This window comes from Nasonia vitripennis, assembly GCF_009193385.2.
Source record: "Nasonia vitripennis strain AsymCx chromosome 4 unlocalized genomic scaffold, Nvit_psr_1.1 chr4_random0005, whole genome shotgun sequence".
NCBI lineage: Eukaryota > Metazoa > Arthropoda > Insecta > Hymenoptera > Pteromalidae > Nasonia > Nasonia vitripennis.
The window spans coordinates 705,928-723,588 of record NW_022279640.1 but is presented as its reverse complement, the minus strand read 5'-3'; the positions used below and the strand labels follow the sequence as shown (position 1 = coordinate 723,588).

The window sequence follows — 17,661 nt, the reverse complement described above, 5'->3', positions numbered from 1 at the left end:
TTCACGTTGAGTTAAATTGTGATTTATAAAAATTTATTACGATTGAACGAATTACGCGTGAGATTTCAATAACATACAGAAACGAAGGAATTTATGTGTGATACGGGCTCGCTTGTTTGACCTTGCCTATGTCACAGGCGTGGGCCTGGCTTTCGAACAGGTCTTCCAGGTCAAACAAAGCAGCAACAATTGTTGACTTTGTAGCGAGAATATTTGGATAAGAGCGGGCGTTGAAAATGTATAGATTGAGCAGAAGAACGTGACGGAAAAGCGTAATAACATAAAGTGAATTAGAATGAGTAATCACGTGGCTTTGACGGTTATGTTACTTGTAATGCACACTGATCAATATGCGGGTTTAGTACTAGAAATAATTGGAAGATGCGTCCATGAGAAAACTGACTGGGGGTCGACGTAGCCGGCCCAGTCGGACAGCACTGGGCTGTACTTTTACAACCCGTCGGAGGCAGAGTTAATGGATTAGTATTATGTACTGAGTTTTCGCCAGTACTTGGCGACAACTCCCTGGATCAGTTCACAGGGAATATCCCCGGGTGCACAATGTTAGTAAAATTTAGTATAAAAAATTAACTACGGAATAAAATATTCAGCCAGACTTCTTGCGCTTCTGCAAATGTACGCGTGCTGGGCTTTCCTCGGGATCACTCACAACACGTAGTGTATTAATTTGCTGTTGCATAGAGTGATGCTACTGCTTTGAAGAATTGAGCCGGACTGCTCGCACAGGAGAACTCTTGCCGCGAGCGAGCCGTAGAGACGCGAGCATAGAAAGAGATAGCATGGTGCGCGTGAACGAATTTACATAAACGAGCGTGCACAGCGCGTCAACGCATGGGCGCGATGCACTACTCAAGAGAGAGAGAGAGAGAGAGAGAGAGAGAGATTAGATTAGATTAGATTAATTGCTCTTTATTTTTGTACATTTTGTTGTACATATAACAAATATAGTGTATTATGATAAAGGAATAAATAAAATTTGTGTAAGGGTATATAGTATAAGGTGTGTGTGATGTTGAGAGATGACATGAGATGAAAGAGAATGTATGTAGGTTTGTGCGATGTTTATGTGTTTTCCAAATTAAAGAAATAATTTTTAGCTGCTTGTTTGAAGTGTGATATGGATAGTGTGTCGCGAAGTTGAGATGGAAGGCTGTTCCAGAGGTAGGAGGCGCTGATGAAAAATGAATTCCTCAGCGTCTCCGTCTTGAAGGACGGGATGTCCAGTGGAGTCACCTCGCCCCTGACAGGCCTGAGTGCGACGTGGAAGTCAAAATAGGCTAGTAGATAAGCTGGTATTGAGGTGTTGAAAATTTTTCTAAGAAAACAGGCCATGAAGTACTTCCTACGTCCGGCGGTGGTGAGCCATTGCAACTCACGCCTGTAAGGGGAGATGTGCTCGTCCCTCTTTACACCATAGATGTATCGGATTCCCGTATTGACAAGCCTCTGCAGTTTTAAGTCAAGCTCTTGAGTCAGGTCGCAGTAAACAAGTGAGCAGTAGTCGATGAGGGGAAATAGGAGTGCTTGCACCAAATGTTGGCGCAACCTGAGGCTAGTGCTCTTCCGAAAGAAATATAGCCGATACATTAAAGAGTGAGCACGTTTACAAGTTTGTGTCAGTTTTGAGTCAAGCACCAGCCCCAGGTTGCGCACAGATGATTCAAAGTTGACCTGGGCCCCCCCTATATTTATATAGGTGTTAGCAGTAGAAGGTAGAGCATTGATATAGTAGGGTGAGCCCAGGACGATCGCCTTAGTCTTACTAACATTCAGCTTAAGTCTGTTTAGTGCTGCCCAGCCCGTTATCCTCTCGGCGTTAGCACTCATCTTGTCAGAACAGGAATCGAGCTCCTCAAGGGGGCATTGACAGTAGATTTGCAGATCATCCGCGTAGACTAGATGGGATACATCTGAGTCAAGGCAGAGGCCAATGTCATTGATGTATAACGCGAACAATAAGGGGCCCAAGACTGACCCCTGTGGGACACCGGTGTTTAGTGGTAGGAATGTAGAGAGTTCGTTGTTGTCACCAATGACGGCCTGTTCTCTACCAGAAAGGTAAGATGCAAGCCAGCGGATAACCTGCTTGGAGAAGCCGAAGGAGGGTAGCTTTCTGAGTAGCCTGACGTGACACACTGTATCAAACGCCTTGCTAAAATCAAAAAGAAGCAGAAGGGTGACCTTCTTCGTGTCCATTCCAAGCCTGACATCATCAGTCAGCTTAATCAAGCCGGACTGCGTGCTGTGGCCAGTGCGAAAACCAGTTTGGAGAGTTCTTTTTTATCTGTAATTTCGTTGCGAAATATTATTTTAGTGATTTCAGACCTTTATAGTAAATTTTTTCAAGTATTTCATATTTGTCCAAAAATAAAGTATAAGCATCTTTAGCACCTTTCGCCCATGCCATTTTTGTAACATTTTTATCACTAACATGAAAACACTGATTGTTCTGTCGCAAAATATAGTATGGTGGCTATGATTGATAATGTATGTTAGAAAAATATGGATAGGTATAAATTTACGCTGTCCACGAATATTATTATTACACTCAGACACCAATATCGATGTAGCGCACCATCTAGATTTCGTCATCTACCACCCTGTACACCTAGACGCTGTCCTCGTACAATTTATTTACCTAGACACCAAAAACTACGGAGCGCACCACCTTGACGTCAACATCGGCCACCCTGTTCACCTAGACACCGCCCTTAAATGATTTTTACACCAAGACACTGAAAACTACCTGGACCTTGTCATCAGCTACCCTGACCACTGGCAACCTTTTGATTCTGAATATCGTAATGTATTATATAATATTTTCTTGAAAAAGCAATACCTATCTGTATATAGCTGTGCAGCCAACTTCACGGTCTTAACACTATGAGCCAAAAAAACTTACCAACAGTAATGATAAGCATTTTTTTGTATAATGAAAAATTCTAACACCAATATAGAAGTAAATAGTGTCACGGGTGCCAAAGTTTCGTCTGCTTCTCAAACTCGCCATCCGCGCCACTTTATTAGAAATTAAATAATTTTTTAAGAGTAGACAATAAAAAACAAGTAGATGTTTATTTTCTAGTTATACTTAATAAATTACGGATTGGAATCGTATTTAATAAAAGTCGTAATAATAATTTAACTTTTACTTTTATTTCTAAGAAATCATAAAACAATAGTATATTGTGCAACTAGAGGGAAAAATTGGCTTTATCTAGTAACATTTTTCTAGGAAATCATCACCTGATGTTAAAAGAGCTATTCTACCTTATTATACATGTTTGAAAATTTTCATAAATTGTTTAAAAACGAAACAATTTATGAAAATGTTCAAACACTTACAAGCAGTGAGAGGAAAAATACACTTCCCCTGCTGCGCAAAAATCGATTTTCCATTTATTTTTTATTCGCGAAAAAGAGCCTTTTGCTTGCACATGGTGAAAAAAATTAAAATGAACTAATACGAAACATTCTAAGAATTATATCATCGTTTTACGGCAACTGCGGATTTCAAGTAGCATTCGACGAGGAGAAGAATAGAGCACTCACCGGTAGACGGAAAAGAAGGCGATTCTGGCAAGATACACGAAGAAGGGAAAGTGGATGATGAAAGAAACCGGGGGAGGAAGGAAAAGAATGAGGAAGCAGACGAGGTAGTCGAGGAATCATCGGAAAGGACAAAAACAGCAGGGGCATCGGAAACAGGGACAACGGCAGCGGGAACAACGGCGACAGTGGAGGGGAAGGAGACGACAGTACCGGCAGAGGCAGAGATACCAGCAGGGGACAAAAAGAAAGAAGATGCGGACCTAGAAAATAAGATAGATAGGATAAATAGGGAGAAAAGATCATTAGAAAAGGAGATGAACGAGATGAGGGAAAAAGTAAGTCTAGAGAGAATAATCAATGAGGGTTTGAGAAGAGATATAGAGCTGGTTAAAAAAGAAAGAATAATGGATAAAAACAGAATGAACGAGCTTGAATTAGTGATAGAAGAGTTGTTAGAAAAAGGGAGGGACACATTGCGAAAAGAACAGAATGTCGAAAATAACAATAATAATAATGAGGAAAAAGAGTCGGTGCGCGGAGACGGAGCAGGCGAAAAGGAAGAGGGCGAGTTAGATATTGAAAACAGCGAGGAAGAGAATAATAATAATAATAAGGGAGGAGATCTAGGAAATATAAAAAGGGATTATTTGAAGGTCATGCCAGAGAGAGGAAGGAGAATTAGAATGAGAAATGGCAGAGAGAAAAAACAGAAAGAAAAACATATTTATTAGGGGAGTAAGAACGGTAGGGGCTAGAATAAAAGAGGAAATTAAGGGAATTATAAAAGAAAAACTAGATGAGGCTATTTATATAAAGAAAGTGAGAGCGATAGGGGGTGGATTAGTAGTAGAGTTAGAGTCTATGGAAAATAAAATAGAAGTGATGAGAAAGAGGGTTATGTTAAAAGGGATGAATGTGTGGATAGAAGATGATCTAACGGAAAGAGAAAAGGAGATACAAAATTGGCTAAAAATGATTGCAGAAGAGGAAAGGGGAAGAGGGCTAGAAACGCAGGTAGGATATCAGAAAATAAAAGTAAATGGGTGTTGGTATGAATGGAGCGAGAAGAAGGGTAGGATAGAAGAAGCAGGGAAAGGGGGGTTTCGGAAATTTCGGAAATAAGGGAGAGAAGGAGGAGGGGATAAAAATAGTGTCATTGAATGTAGCGGGAATTAGTAAGGCGAGGGAGGCCAAAGAGTACCTAGAGAAATTTGAGATAGTAGCGTTGCAAGAAACGTGGCTAGAAAAAGATAGAGAGAGTGATTGGATTAATAGATTAGGGAAAAACTACAAGTGGAAAGCCAAAGCAGCTATAAGACTGAACAAGAAAGGGAGAGGAATGGGGGGAGTGTTAGCAGGAGTTAAGAATAATATAAAAACGGATAGCATGGAGAATTGGGGGTATGGAATAATTATAAGAGGAATCGATTTAGAAGAAGAGCGAAAACTAAATGTGATAGTAGTGTACATAAATAGAGAAATAGATGCGGCTCTGAAAGAGAAGAGATCATTATAACAGGAGATTTTAATGCGAGAATAGGAGACTGGCAGATAGGAAAAGAAGGGGAAAAAGAAAGAAGTAGAAACTCAAGAGATGAAGTTCTTAATGCGGAGGGAAAGAAGCTTGTAAACTTCTGTGAAGAAGTAGGATCCGTAATAAAAAATGGTTGTACAAAGGGGGATTGGGAGGGGAAACAAACGTTCATAGGAGGGACAAGTTACTCAGTGCTTGACCTGGTGGTAGAAAGAGAAAACGAGAAAGGTAGTGTAATAGAAGAAGTGATAGTTGGAGAGAGAATAGAGTCTGACCATTTACCGGTAGAAATTATATTAAGGGGAGTAAAGAAGGATAATGGAAATTTAGAGAGAGATAGGCATAGAAAATAGAGGGAGGGAATACAGAGAAAGAATGGAGGAAAAAACGGCGGAGATTGACAAAGAAGTAGGAGGGATTCAAGGTAGATGGGAGAGTCTCTTAGAAGCTATTAAGGATGTGAGTAAGGAATTAAAACTTTCAAGAAATCAGGGGGGAGAAATAGGAAAGGGGGAAGATATAGAAGTATTTGAACAGAAAAGAAAAGCATGGAGGGCATTAAAAAAGTGGGTTAAAACTAGGGAGGATAAAGATAGAGAGATGATGAAAGAGGAAAAAAGCAAACTCAAGATATTGAGGGAAACAAAAAAAGAGGAGGAAAAATCTAGGAAATGGAAGAGGTTAGAAAATAGTAATGGGATGCAGGAATTTTGGGAGGAAATCGACCAGTTCAGAGGGAAGAGAAAAAAGAAGGGAGGAGGAATAAAAAATGAGGAATGGGTGGAACATTTCAAAAAGCTGCTAGGGGTCGAAGAGCAAGAGGTAGAGGGAGATGAGGATGGGAATAGAGAAGTAGAGGCGGGAGAGGGTATAGATGAGGAAGGGATAGAAGAGTTAAATCAGGATATTAGCGTAAGAGAGGTCAAAATAGCATGGGGTCAAATGAAGAGTAAAAAAGCGGCAGGAGAAGACGGGTTGTTAATAGAGTTCGTAAAAGGGTTACCGCCAAGTTGGATGGAGGAGTTAACAGAAATTCTAAATGAAATATTCAACGAAGGAAAAATGGTAGAGGGATGGGAGAAAGCTAGGATTTTTCCAATACACAAGGGGGGAGATGAAGAGGTTGTTAAAAATTATAGGGGAGTCTCACTTTTAGATGTAGGATACAAGATTATAACGGATATTTTGGCAAGGAGATTGAGGGGATGGTTGGAAAAAAGCGAGGGGTTAAAGGAGAGCCAGGCAGGTTTTAGGAAGAAAAGAGGAACTAGAGATCACATTTTCGTGCTAAATAATTTAATTAATAATAGGATAAGAGAAAAGAGAAAGAAATTTTATGTGGGCTTCGTTGGTTTTAGAACAGCATTTGATACGGTAAACAGGGAAAAAATGATGGAAAAATTAGAAATATATATATATATATATAAGACTTGGAGGATCAGTGGGTTAAAAGGAAGGAGGGAGGAACAGTTATAGGGAAAGAGAAAATCTACTGTTTGAAATTCGCGGACGATGTAGCCATGGTGTCGGATTCGAGGGAAGGGTTACAGAGATGCTTAATAGTTAGGAGAAATATAGTGCATAAAATGGGTTAGAGCTAATTACTCAAAAAACGAAAATATTGGTAATTCAAAAAGGGGGGAGAAGGAAAAAGGCTGAAAAATGGAAATATAAAGGAGAGGAACTGGAAATTGTTAAGGAATATAAATATTTAGGTTTCTGGTTCAACTCCAGAGCGACAGTGGGGACACAGGTAAGAAAAATGACGGTGAAAGTTAGGAAAGCAATGAATACGGTGTGGGCAATTTGGAAAAGGGCGAGGTTAGATAATCTAAAGGGGAGATTGTATTTGATGGACGCAATAGTGAAATCAGGATGTTTATACGGAGCAGAATTATGGGGATGGGAAAGGTGGGAAGAGGTAGAGAGGGTACAAGGAAGGTACGTGAAAATGGCTCTAGGGGTAAATGGAAACACACCAGACTATATCTGGAAAATGGAGGCAGGTAGAACTAGCTTAGAAATAGAAACGAGAAAAAGAGCAGGGAATTATTTGATAGAAATAATAAAAATGGAAGAGGGAAGGTGGCCAAAAATATGCTTGTTAGAGGAATTAAGGAATTTTAAAAATGGATATCCGTCGGAATGGGGAAGGAAATTGGAAAAGGCATTTAAAGAGGTGGGAGATGGAGAGAGCTTAGATTGGTTGCGAGAAGGGAGGGAAATTGAAGATATAAGAAGTAAATTAGAAGAAGGGAGAAAAGTCAAGGTAGAACAGGAAATACAGAGGAACTGGAGTAAAATAGAAAAGTCAAATTTCTGTAGGAATTACAAGGAATGTAAGGAAAAGCTAGGAGAGGAGGAATATTGGGGAGTTAAAAAATGGAACGGGGACACAAAGGAACAATGGGCAAGGTTAAGATGTGGGAGTGTGGGGAGGGGAAAAGAAAAAGGGTTTAAGGATAGTAAATGTAGGGTCTGCAAGGAAAAAGAGTAAAGCGTAGAACATATATGGGTATGCGGAAAAGCAAGAGAGAAAATGGAAGAATAATGGATAAAAGAAATTGAGGAATGAGGGTTAACTGGGGAAGAGGAAGAAATCAGGAGGAGTCTGAGCAGGACACTGAAAGGAGAATTAAAAGAAGGAATGTGTAGATATAGCAGGAGATTTGAGGAAGAAGCCAGGGCAAGCACTGAAAGGGAGGAATGGAAAGATAGAGAGAAAGAAAAAGGGAAGGGGTAGATAAGACGCGAAAAATCGAGCGACATTGTAGATATTGTAAATAGCGTTGGAAAATGTAAAAAAATGTAAATACGGAGAAGGTAAAAAGGAGCAGCTAAGAAAGGGGTTGAGATAAGTAGTTATAAGTGAAAATGTAAGAGAAAGAGACAAGGGTGTAAATGTAAAAAGAGAAATCTGTACATGGAAAATAAACTATAAATAAAATAAAATAATATATCATCGTTTTATCTTTTATGATTTATATCCTAATGTGATAATATAAATATAATAAAGTATTAAATAAATAACTGTCTTAGAAATATTTTAATATTTTTTTATAATTTGTACTCTACGAATACTTTATTTTAAGTTTTACAAATGCTGTCTTCGCCAACCAGATTTTATACTGTCACGTTGACCTTTTTGCCGTCCAAGGACGAATTCAATGTATGCCAAATATCCGTCATTATCTAAATCATCTTCTTCTAGCACTTTGTCGATTAAACCTAGATATGACATTTTTCAATAATATATTGAATATATATATATATATGTGTGTGTGTGTGTGTGTGTGTGTTGGTTTTTTTTTTCTAGTAGAAAGAGGTATTAGGAAAAATCTTAGAAAGACCATAGCATGACCTTGTTAATGGAGTTGTCGAAACAGCTTTAACCGCTTCTTGAAATTCCTGCGTTTTCACTTCTTTGGAGTGTCGTAGATCCAAACAAAGATCTCCTGCCACCGTTTTGCGTATCTTATTTACGCTGTTACTAAGTACCGTCAGATTAGGGTCCGCTATTATTTTCCTCAAAATATCAGCGTACGAATTTCCTTCAGCAGCTTTTATAATAAGTGCATCAGGCCTGGTGAGTCTCTCTCGTGGTTTTCTAGTGCCATTTTTGTTCTTGGCACCAGTGCTTTCGCGTATCTCCTCTTTCCTCTTCTTTCCTTTCTTTTTCTTCTTCCTGGTAATAACCTTCTGCCAGGGTGGGTCTGCCTTTTCTTCTGGAGACACCTGTGATTGGACTTTGCGAATGCGACTTCCACAGAGGCTACTTATTTATTTTTCCTCATTCTTTTAGCGTAGTTTTCTTGTTGCTCTTCTACCGGGCTTGGTAACATTGCCTTACGCTTATTTAGCGTTCTTGTCGTTACCGCGTTTGACGCTTCTATCGTCTGTGATGCCTTATCCTTCTTCTGAATATGCTACTGGTTCAGTAACAGTTGCGCTCTGTATGTGACCGGCCTCCCGTCTTGCCGTCAGCGGAAGCTAAAGGTGGTTCAGGTCACTTTGGCTCGCAACCTCAGATTGACTCCCCACCCAGGATCTCCTTTTGGCAGCTTACGGGTCGCACCGCACGGCAAACGCGGCGGCCTGATTTGGTCCACGGAGCATATTTTATTTCTGCTCTACCCTCCGAGGTATATACCCCAGCGAGCTCTTTCCCATCCGCTACCCAGGGAATGCGCCACATACGGCTGTCAGGCTTACCCCCCCCCCCCCCTCGTGTGTGTGTGTGTGTATGTCTTAGAGAGAAAGAGTGAGAGAGAGTTACAAGTAAACTAACCAACAATCCAAGGTAATTTATTCTCGATTAGTTCTTTATCTTCAGCATCGCTTGTTTCATTACTAAAGGATTCATAACTGTGATCATGGAGCGTATGTTGAATTGCATTCAAGATTTCTAACCCATCTAATTTGGTGTTATTATCCATATCATGTAATCTGCCAAAAAATCATAGTTTATTTATATTTTCTTATTGAAATCAGAAAGTGTTATATAATATTATTCATTTATTACTTAAAATAGTGGAAATCTATTTCTTGTTCTGCCATATGTGTAATATCTAATTGCTCTGCTAACGGACCTAAATCTTCTGTTAAATGTCTGAAACAATACAAATGCAATATGTTTTTTATAAAATATTGTCTAAAACTACAAAATATGAAGACATTTGAGTAAGCAATATTTTCCAAGAATTGTGAAGTCTCCACAAATTTTAATAGAAAAAAAAACCACTGCCAATTCTATGTATTGCCTCAATATTAAAATCGCTTTTAGTCTACATATATTTAAATTACATCATAAGACTTATAATTATATTATTAACAATACGCAAAAATCTATTACAATTTGAATTAATCAAGCCTGAATGTGTTTTAGTGTGTCAGCGTCGATCATGTAACATGCAACCTAATCATTTTTTATATGCGTTTGATCTACCTTAATTGTATGTATGAGACGAGAATTGGAATTAGGAAATACAGCGAGGTTTTAAATAAGCTGTGCATGCGTACACAGTCAGTCCGTAGAGAATGTGGTGTATATTTATTTACATAGCCAAAAGTTGTTACGTTACGAATCTCATTCAATTACATACAAATCATATCACATGAAATCTCAATCATTTAAAAATTTACAAAATATCTATTTCCGTAAAATAAAAGTTATTAAATTAACTGTTTAATATTTTAAATATTATCCAACGTACTTCAACAATATGGAGTTATTTACGGTAAACCTTATTCCTAACGAGTAAATCCGTGTTCGGGATCATTCACAATATGATAAAGGTAAGTTTTTCTTTTATTTATTAACAGTGAGAGTTTGGCAGGTATTAACTTCTTCACAGCCTTTGCCACTACACATGTCATTAAGTTCCTTTCTATTCATTAAAGAGAAGTCAAGACGTAACAATAGTTTCCGATACAGAAATAAAATTTAAATAAAATCTATCAGCAAAACTTAAAAATAAAATCAATCAAAAGAAAAACAGTTTATAACAATTTCAAAGTCTTATTAAAACAACATGAATGAATAATTGAATCAGAATTTCTGAAATAATTAAGGTGAAAATTTCAAAAATATAGCAGATGTGCACTTGTTTTAGGTGTGTACCCTATCCCTTAGTCTGCTTTGTAGCGACTCAAAAAGCGGATAAAGTCTGTTGAAAAAGCGACTCATCCTTAGTTCAGCTTACGCAACGGTCAATTGATACATTTAAAACGCAACATAAAAGCATAAAGAAATCAGCAAAAAATAAATAGATAAATTACGGAAATTGTTTATATATTATTTTTGATAAATCTAAAATGTAGAGTCCTGAACATGGATTGGTTTATTCATCGGTACCTTAAACTATTTGAGTTAAATATGCACAAGATTTTCACTAAGGATTGTACGACTGTGAAATTGTAGTTAAGAAGTCGACTGTGAGCGGGAAGGCGAGCCGTCGGAGGAAGGGGCCGTATCGACGACCACTAGCTTGATTTCAGGCTAGTCGGGGCGCGAGTGTAGCGCGGTCGTAAGGACTGTCTGTATCACAAGCGCTGATTGGCCGGACCGGAGCAGAGAGAGAGAGAGAGAGAGAGAGCGCGCATCGCGGTGAGAACGTGTGAGTCAAGTGTGTGTGTGAGACAGAGAGAGATAGAGAGAGGGAGAGAGCGAGAGCATGGCAATGCGCGCGGCATCAGTGGGGCCAATAGAGAGAACACGAATCGAGGGGACTCGAGGAGAAAAGGAAGTTGGCTACGACATGGTCTGTTTTCGGACTCACAACAGACTCTTTAGGCTTGTCGATTCCGTCGCGATAGGGAAAGAAGCGTGCTGATTGTTCGGGAGACAGCGAGCGGGCCGGCACTAAGTTTCGAGCCATCGGAAAGAAAATACGTGTTCGCGTTCTCTCTCTATCTCTCTCTCTCTCTCTCTCTCTCTCTCTCTCTCTCTCTCTCTCTCACACACACACACACACACACTTACGGACAAAATTTGTTTACGATGTTGTAAGTTAAATAAATAGTTTATAAAAAACTAGTTAGAAATAGCAGATAGGTTATAATACTGATAATATTAAGTTTGAATAATAATAAAATATTGTAATGGAGATTTGAAATAATTGATTGCAATAGTAAAATAAAATCATAGTTGATAATTATTATATTATATAAGCAAAAAATATAAAATCTACAAGTTTTTATAAAATAAAAAATAGAAAAGTTGAAAATAATACAGGGAGGGCCATCTCACGGGAAATCAGCAAGGATAGGAAAATAGCGTGGGTGGGACCGCAGGTGGAGTGAAAGAAGATCAGACGAGGCCGTAGCCAAACGGAAAGCAGCGATGCAATAGGTCGATGACCGATATAGAAGGCGCAGATGCGGACCCAAAAAATGGGCTTATGGAAAAGATGCTACGCGGGGGTGAAGGGCAGGAAAGCGTGCGGAGAAAAGTTCCGTCTGTATGAGAGTCGGGTCGAGGAGTTCAGCCGAGGTGGCTGCTCCCAAACAACATAAAATTTTGTATTACAAAGCCGTGGTGGCTGTGTTCCAAATAAGAATTTGTCCAGGTTTTTCTTTTAAAAATAAATTGAATATTAAAGAGCAAGTTAACAGAGTAACGTTTCATTCATTTTTACCAAATTTCAAATCCAATAAGAAGGAAGGAGTTTACAGTCTAGAAAATTCCTAATTTGTTGCAATTTTCTAAAAACAAAAGTAAGTGAAAATTATATAAGTTAATTAATAAATATTAAAAGGTTTGAGAATTTGTAAAGTGAGCAGTCTTTGAACGCTGCCGCTTATTTTACAAATATATTTTGGGAGAACTTGTCGAGTTGCCTGGAGGGTTGACTGGACTTTGCTTGTCGGAGGCCTTTTGACCTACAGTTCAACGAGACCTGTTCATTAGTTTGGGAAGTATTTTGAATAAATTCACGCGGAATATTAAAATAAATAAGGGAGCGACTCCATCCCGAGTTCAGTGGAAGCCGATTCAAAACGGAGAATATTACATTGTGCACCGACGTTCGGACGTAACCCTGCACATAGCATGAACAGCAACTGTAATAAATAAGCTTTGCGCGGCAGCACTTCCAATTTTAAAAGCGCTACTGCCCTACGAGCTGTTATTCCGCTGAAATTTCGTGATTTCGATGCGACAGTAACGCCACACGGGAGACAAGAGCACTAAACGTATGAGCATTGCTGCATAATTTTCGAGTAGCAGCTGCTTTAAATTTTTGGAGAGACGAGCTAGTGCGCTTAGTGCACCATTCACTTGGGCCAGGGCAGCACCTGCCCGAAGAAAGAGTTACAGTATACTGATGTAAACGTGTTGGATTATAAGTAGCAATATAATAGCAATATTTTAGTTTTAAGGGGGTTCGAAACCCAACTTTTACCGACTGAGTCAACTAAATAAGTGCACGGCAGAAAATGGTTGAAAACTAAACAAATGCAATTAATTATGAAAAACCAAGAGTTAGTTGCCCTTCCTCTTATAAATGGCATTTAAACGAAATTCAGTAGCTGAAGCGTGCGTATGCTAAGAATTTCGCATATGCCCGCTGCAATTACTGAATTTTGTTCAAATGCGATTTATTAATGCGTTAATATTTTTATTTGAAACTTGGCACAGTGATAGATATTTATAAGAGGAAGGGCAACTAACCCTTGATTTTTCATAATTCATTCTACTTCTTTAATTTCAAGCCATTTTCTGCTGAGCATTTGTACAGTCGGTAAAAGTTGGGTTTTGGACCACCTTAAGAGCAATAACGGGAAATTCCCAAGAGCAGATGCTCTGCATTTCGACGCCGAACTTGGTAGCGCATCTGCACTTTTTATGATGATAACCTTCTTGGAGACGCGGTGCGTTTATTGCCCGCGCAGAATACGTGCGACAAACACGGCCATTAGGGATTATCAAGGGACGCGCACTTCGCTGAGTGCGCGTTCCAAATGAGGCCCAGGTAGTCGACGGCGGCGGCTATTAATGAAGGGTAGGTTCGTCCGCGCTTCAACCGCGTGGTCGCATACATGGCTATCGGCAGCGTCCCTCGTGCGATGAGCTGTAGGTCTGCGTCTCCAGGGTATATTAAGGCCCTCAGCGGACTACAGCAGGTAGTCAAAGTTCGGCATTACAAGCCATCACTTGCAGAGCCTAAAGCTTAGCTCGCAACTATCACTCTGTATTTTTATATTTTACTTTAAATAAATATATTCACGTGTTTAGAAAATATACCCTGCTTTGAGTTATTCAACAAAAAGTCATCATCAACAACATTTATACCAAGCTGTACAAAGTACAGAACGTTTTCGAGTTTAAAAAAGAAACGCAGAAAGAGCAGCAGCACTAGATTGAGAACGAGATGATGCTTCAAGATTAATATTCACATATATAATATACCTTTATAATTTTTATACCATCCCAAGTAAAATAGATTCATACAAACTTCATATAATTGCTTTATAAATAGTAGTCGTACGCAATTGTTATAATATTTTACAAAATTGTTTTTACTTCGTATATAATCCTATGAAGTTTTTGTCCTTTTTCCTTAGATAGACAAAATTATATTTCTAATTAATTACATAATCAATTATAATTCTCTATTTCTCTTTTACTCTCGCGTAGCTATAATGGTTCATTGAGATCCAAGCGATGTAGTTTCCAATTATACAGTTGCTTTTTACTCCAGTTATCGTGCACCATAGAAAAACGACTTTTTCAGTTTTTGATGTTTTTCTCCGAATCTGCTCCATGAAATGACTTCAAATTTAAGTGCTGTATAATTCTAATAACCTTCATTAATCAAGTTTATTTTTAATTTTATTTCATTCCTTGTTGGGTACTTATTAAGCAATTTACAAAAATTCAAATACAGAAATACTCTGACCTCTTTTCGACCCTTAGACCACTAACGTCAAAGTATAGCCATAAAATAATTATAGGAGACCTGAATGCTGATCTGTTGTCAGCATTTGATGACACGAACACTATCAGACGTCTCAGTGACGAGCTTTCTTCGTTACAAATTATACTCCACGGTTTAATGCATCGCACTACATCTTCTCACACCTAGATTGATCTAATTATTTTTTTTTCTGTTATAACGGGGTAGAGTTTTCGACAGCAGTCGCGCAGACGTTAGCTGCGTGCAGTGCAACTGCTGTCGCGGGAATCACCTCGTAATAATCAACAAGGTCTCGTTTACTTGGGATGTTTTCGAGGCACGAGTGACCCGGCCAAGGTCGAGTATGGTTAGTTGCAGCTTTCATGCACGTGTGTCGTGAAGCGATACGCGTGCCCGCGGAGGCGGCAGGAAACGTTGTCTAGAGGTGGCGGGAAGCGGGTTCGCAGAAATAACCGACGCCAAACACAACCGTTGAGTTGAGAAGAAATCAGATATATTATCTGTACTCCAAAATATAATATACAAGCACACGCGCGGGTGTGCGAGACGCAGATGGACCGCGAAGCTAGAGGTCGGGAGAGAGCTAGTGTGAGAGAGAGAGAGAAGTAGAAAGCTGACACTTACGGTTCGTAGATCTCACTCGCTCTCGGGAATGCTTAAACTCAGGATGACTCCTTCGCAGGTGAGGTGGCGTAGTCGTAAGTTGAACGGAATCAAGGTGATGTCGCACAAAAGGCCTCGAGGTAGCCGTGATCTCGGAGCAGATAACGCACAGGTCACGCACACGATCGGAGCAAGCTTCTCTCAAATCACAATCTGAATCACAAAAGGTAACGCGTTCTAGCGAAAAGCCGTGTATCTCGTTAGCTAGCCCGAACGAATCTGTCGCGCGTATTCTAAGTCTCACGCGCGAAGCTCTCGCTCTCTCTCTCTCTCTCTCTCTCTCTCTCTCTCTCTCTCTCTCTCTCTCTCTCTCTCTCTCTCTCTCTCTCTCTCTCTCTCTCTCTCCCCACTCACCGTCCGTCGTGGTATGCTTGCGTGAAGAAGCTACCTTATACAGACCACTCTGCATGCAAGATATTAGAGCGCATAATCGGCGTTAGAATAGACCAAGTAATTGAAAAACCAGGTGGACTAGCGGAATATCAATACGGCTTCAGGAAAAAACGCTCCACTCTTGACGCTGTAAGCTTAGTAGTCGACACCGCTAGAACTGCAATAGAAGTGAAGAGATGGAAAGGAGGAGCCAAGAAGTACTATTTTATTGTTTACACTGGATATTAAAAATGCTTTTAACTCAGCTAGCTGGGGCAAGATAAACGAGTCACTACGGAAAAAAAAGGTACCCACATATATATGAAGGATTATGTCTGACTACCCAAAAGACAGAACTTTATAAAAGACACCCTTTTATATTACACAGAGGACGGTACAAAAACCTATAAAGTAACCAGAGTGGACCATCAAGGGTCAGTGATTGGCCCATTATTGTGGAACATCGTGTACAATGGAGTACTTAGGCTAGAGCTACCCGAAGGGGCAACGGTTATAGGATTTGCAGATAACATTGCAGTAGTGGTAGTAGCAAAGCAAAAGAAAGAGGTGACGGAAATTGCTGACAAAGTAGTATAGGAACGTAGGTATCTGAGTTAAGCCCAGACTCCCTCACCCAATGCTGAGGAATGAAGGTGTCGGGAAGAAACAACTGCCTACGGAATAATAAAAAAGTTAGATACATTATATCTGAAAGATTTAAAACGGTCCGGTTTATGTTAGTCGCGAACCGCGTATAAGTTCTGGACTCGAGTAGTTGTTAAGCAAGATGTAAGCACACCCGTGTGATATAATGAATGACCAAAGATCATTCGACTCTACGGGTGATAATCAATAATTTGTGCAAATAAGAGATGCTTCGGAAGGAGCCACAATCTCACGTTCACATCTGTGTGTTACCGGCCCAGTCAATCCAGGGTTCAGCAGTCCTGTCCATGAAAGAGTAAGACGAAGTAGTGGGAGGTGGATGAAATTTTTTTTTTTACATGGCATTTGGAACTCGAAAGTTCATCGCCTCATCTACGCAAGCCTTCCACGCTGCCCTATCTTGTGTCAACCCCACCCAAGATGCATCTCTCCGATCGACACCCACCCGTCCTATTTCTACTAGATCCGCTTTTACGTTGTCCTCCCATCTACGTCTAGGTCTACCTAGAGGTCGCGTTACCATCGGCCTGCCCTTCATGACACGCGCTGCCGTACGGTCGTCTCCCATTCTCGCTACGTGCCCTGCCCATCCCAATCTGCGCGATTTTATTATTCTGTTAATATTTGGTGACGCGTACAGATTGTGTAACTCATAATTGTGTAGTCTCCTCTATTTCCCGGTTTCCTCATCTTTCTTCGGCCCGTATATTTTTCGCAAAATTTTATTTTCAAATACCCTAAAACGGTTGTCCGCCTGCTTAGTGAGAGCCCACGTTTCGCACCCCTACAGAACCACCGGCAGTATTATTGTCCTGTATATTCTTATTTTAACGTTTTTAGACAACAGCCTCGACTTAAGTAAATTACTCACGGCGTAGAAGCAAGCATTACCCGAATGGAGTCTCTTATTTATTTCGACATTAATCTCGTTTCTAGTATTTATGGTCGTACCCAGATACCTGAATTCGCTAACCTTTTCAAAAGTAAAATTCCCAACTCTGAGATCTTCCTCCCCTCTGCAGATGCCTAGCTTATCCACAATCATGTACTTTGTTTTTGATTCACTCACTTCTAACCCTGTATACTCCACCGCTTTTATGAGGATTTCCGCGTTTCTTGCTACCGTTTCCCTACAATCCCCCAGTATATCCAAATCATCTGCGTAGCCTAGTATCTGCGTTGTTCCATTAAGCGTTGCGCCCATCTGGCTAACCTGCATTTTTCTAACGGCATACTCTAACGTTAAGTTGAACAGCACCGTAGAGAGTCCATCCCCTTGTTTTAAACCATCGCGTATCATGAAGGGTTCTGATACATTACCGCCTACTCGGACCTTTCCCGTGCTTCCGTTCAGACATATTTGAATTAATCTAACTAGTTTTTCGGTTCACCGAGAAGTACTAGAATTTGATACATTTTGCTTCGCTTAATAGAGTC

The 17,661-nt window shown here is 39.8% G+C and overlaps 1 protein-coding gene across 6 annotated transcripts in view; it reads right to left on the bottom strand.

The window, feature by feature from the left end:
• Positions 1–17,661, bottom strand: part of LOC100679775 (multiple coagulation factor deficiency protein 2 homolog) — a 230,935-nt gene that overhangs the window by 156,409 nt on the left and 56,865 nt on the right. For 3 of the 6 annotated variants that reach the window (XM_032601939.1, XM_032601937.1, XM_032601938.1), the window contains 3 exons: positions 9,630–9,716; positions 9,396–9,553; positions 8,070–8,335 (listed from right to left, as the gene is read on the bottom strand). In XM_032601939.1, the coding sequence (XP_032457830.1) occupies positions 8,202–8,335; positions 9,396–9,553; positions 9,630–9,716 (379 nt within the window). In that variant the 3' untranslated portion in view covers positions 8,070–8,201. Of the gene's footprint in view, positions 1–8,069; positions 8,336–9,395; positions 9,554–9,629; positions 9,717–17,661 lie in introns of those variants that run through there. The other 3 variants (XR_004345279.1, XM_032601943.1, XM_032601940.1) reach the window with 1 other exon arrangement.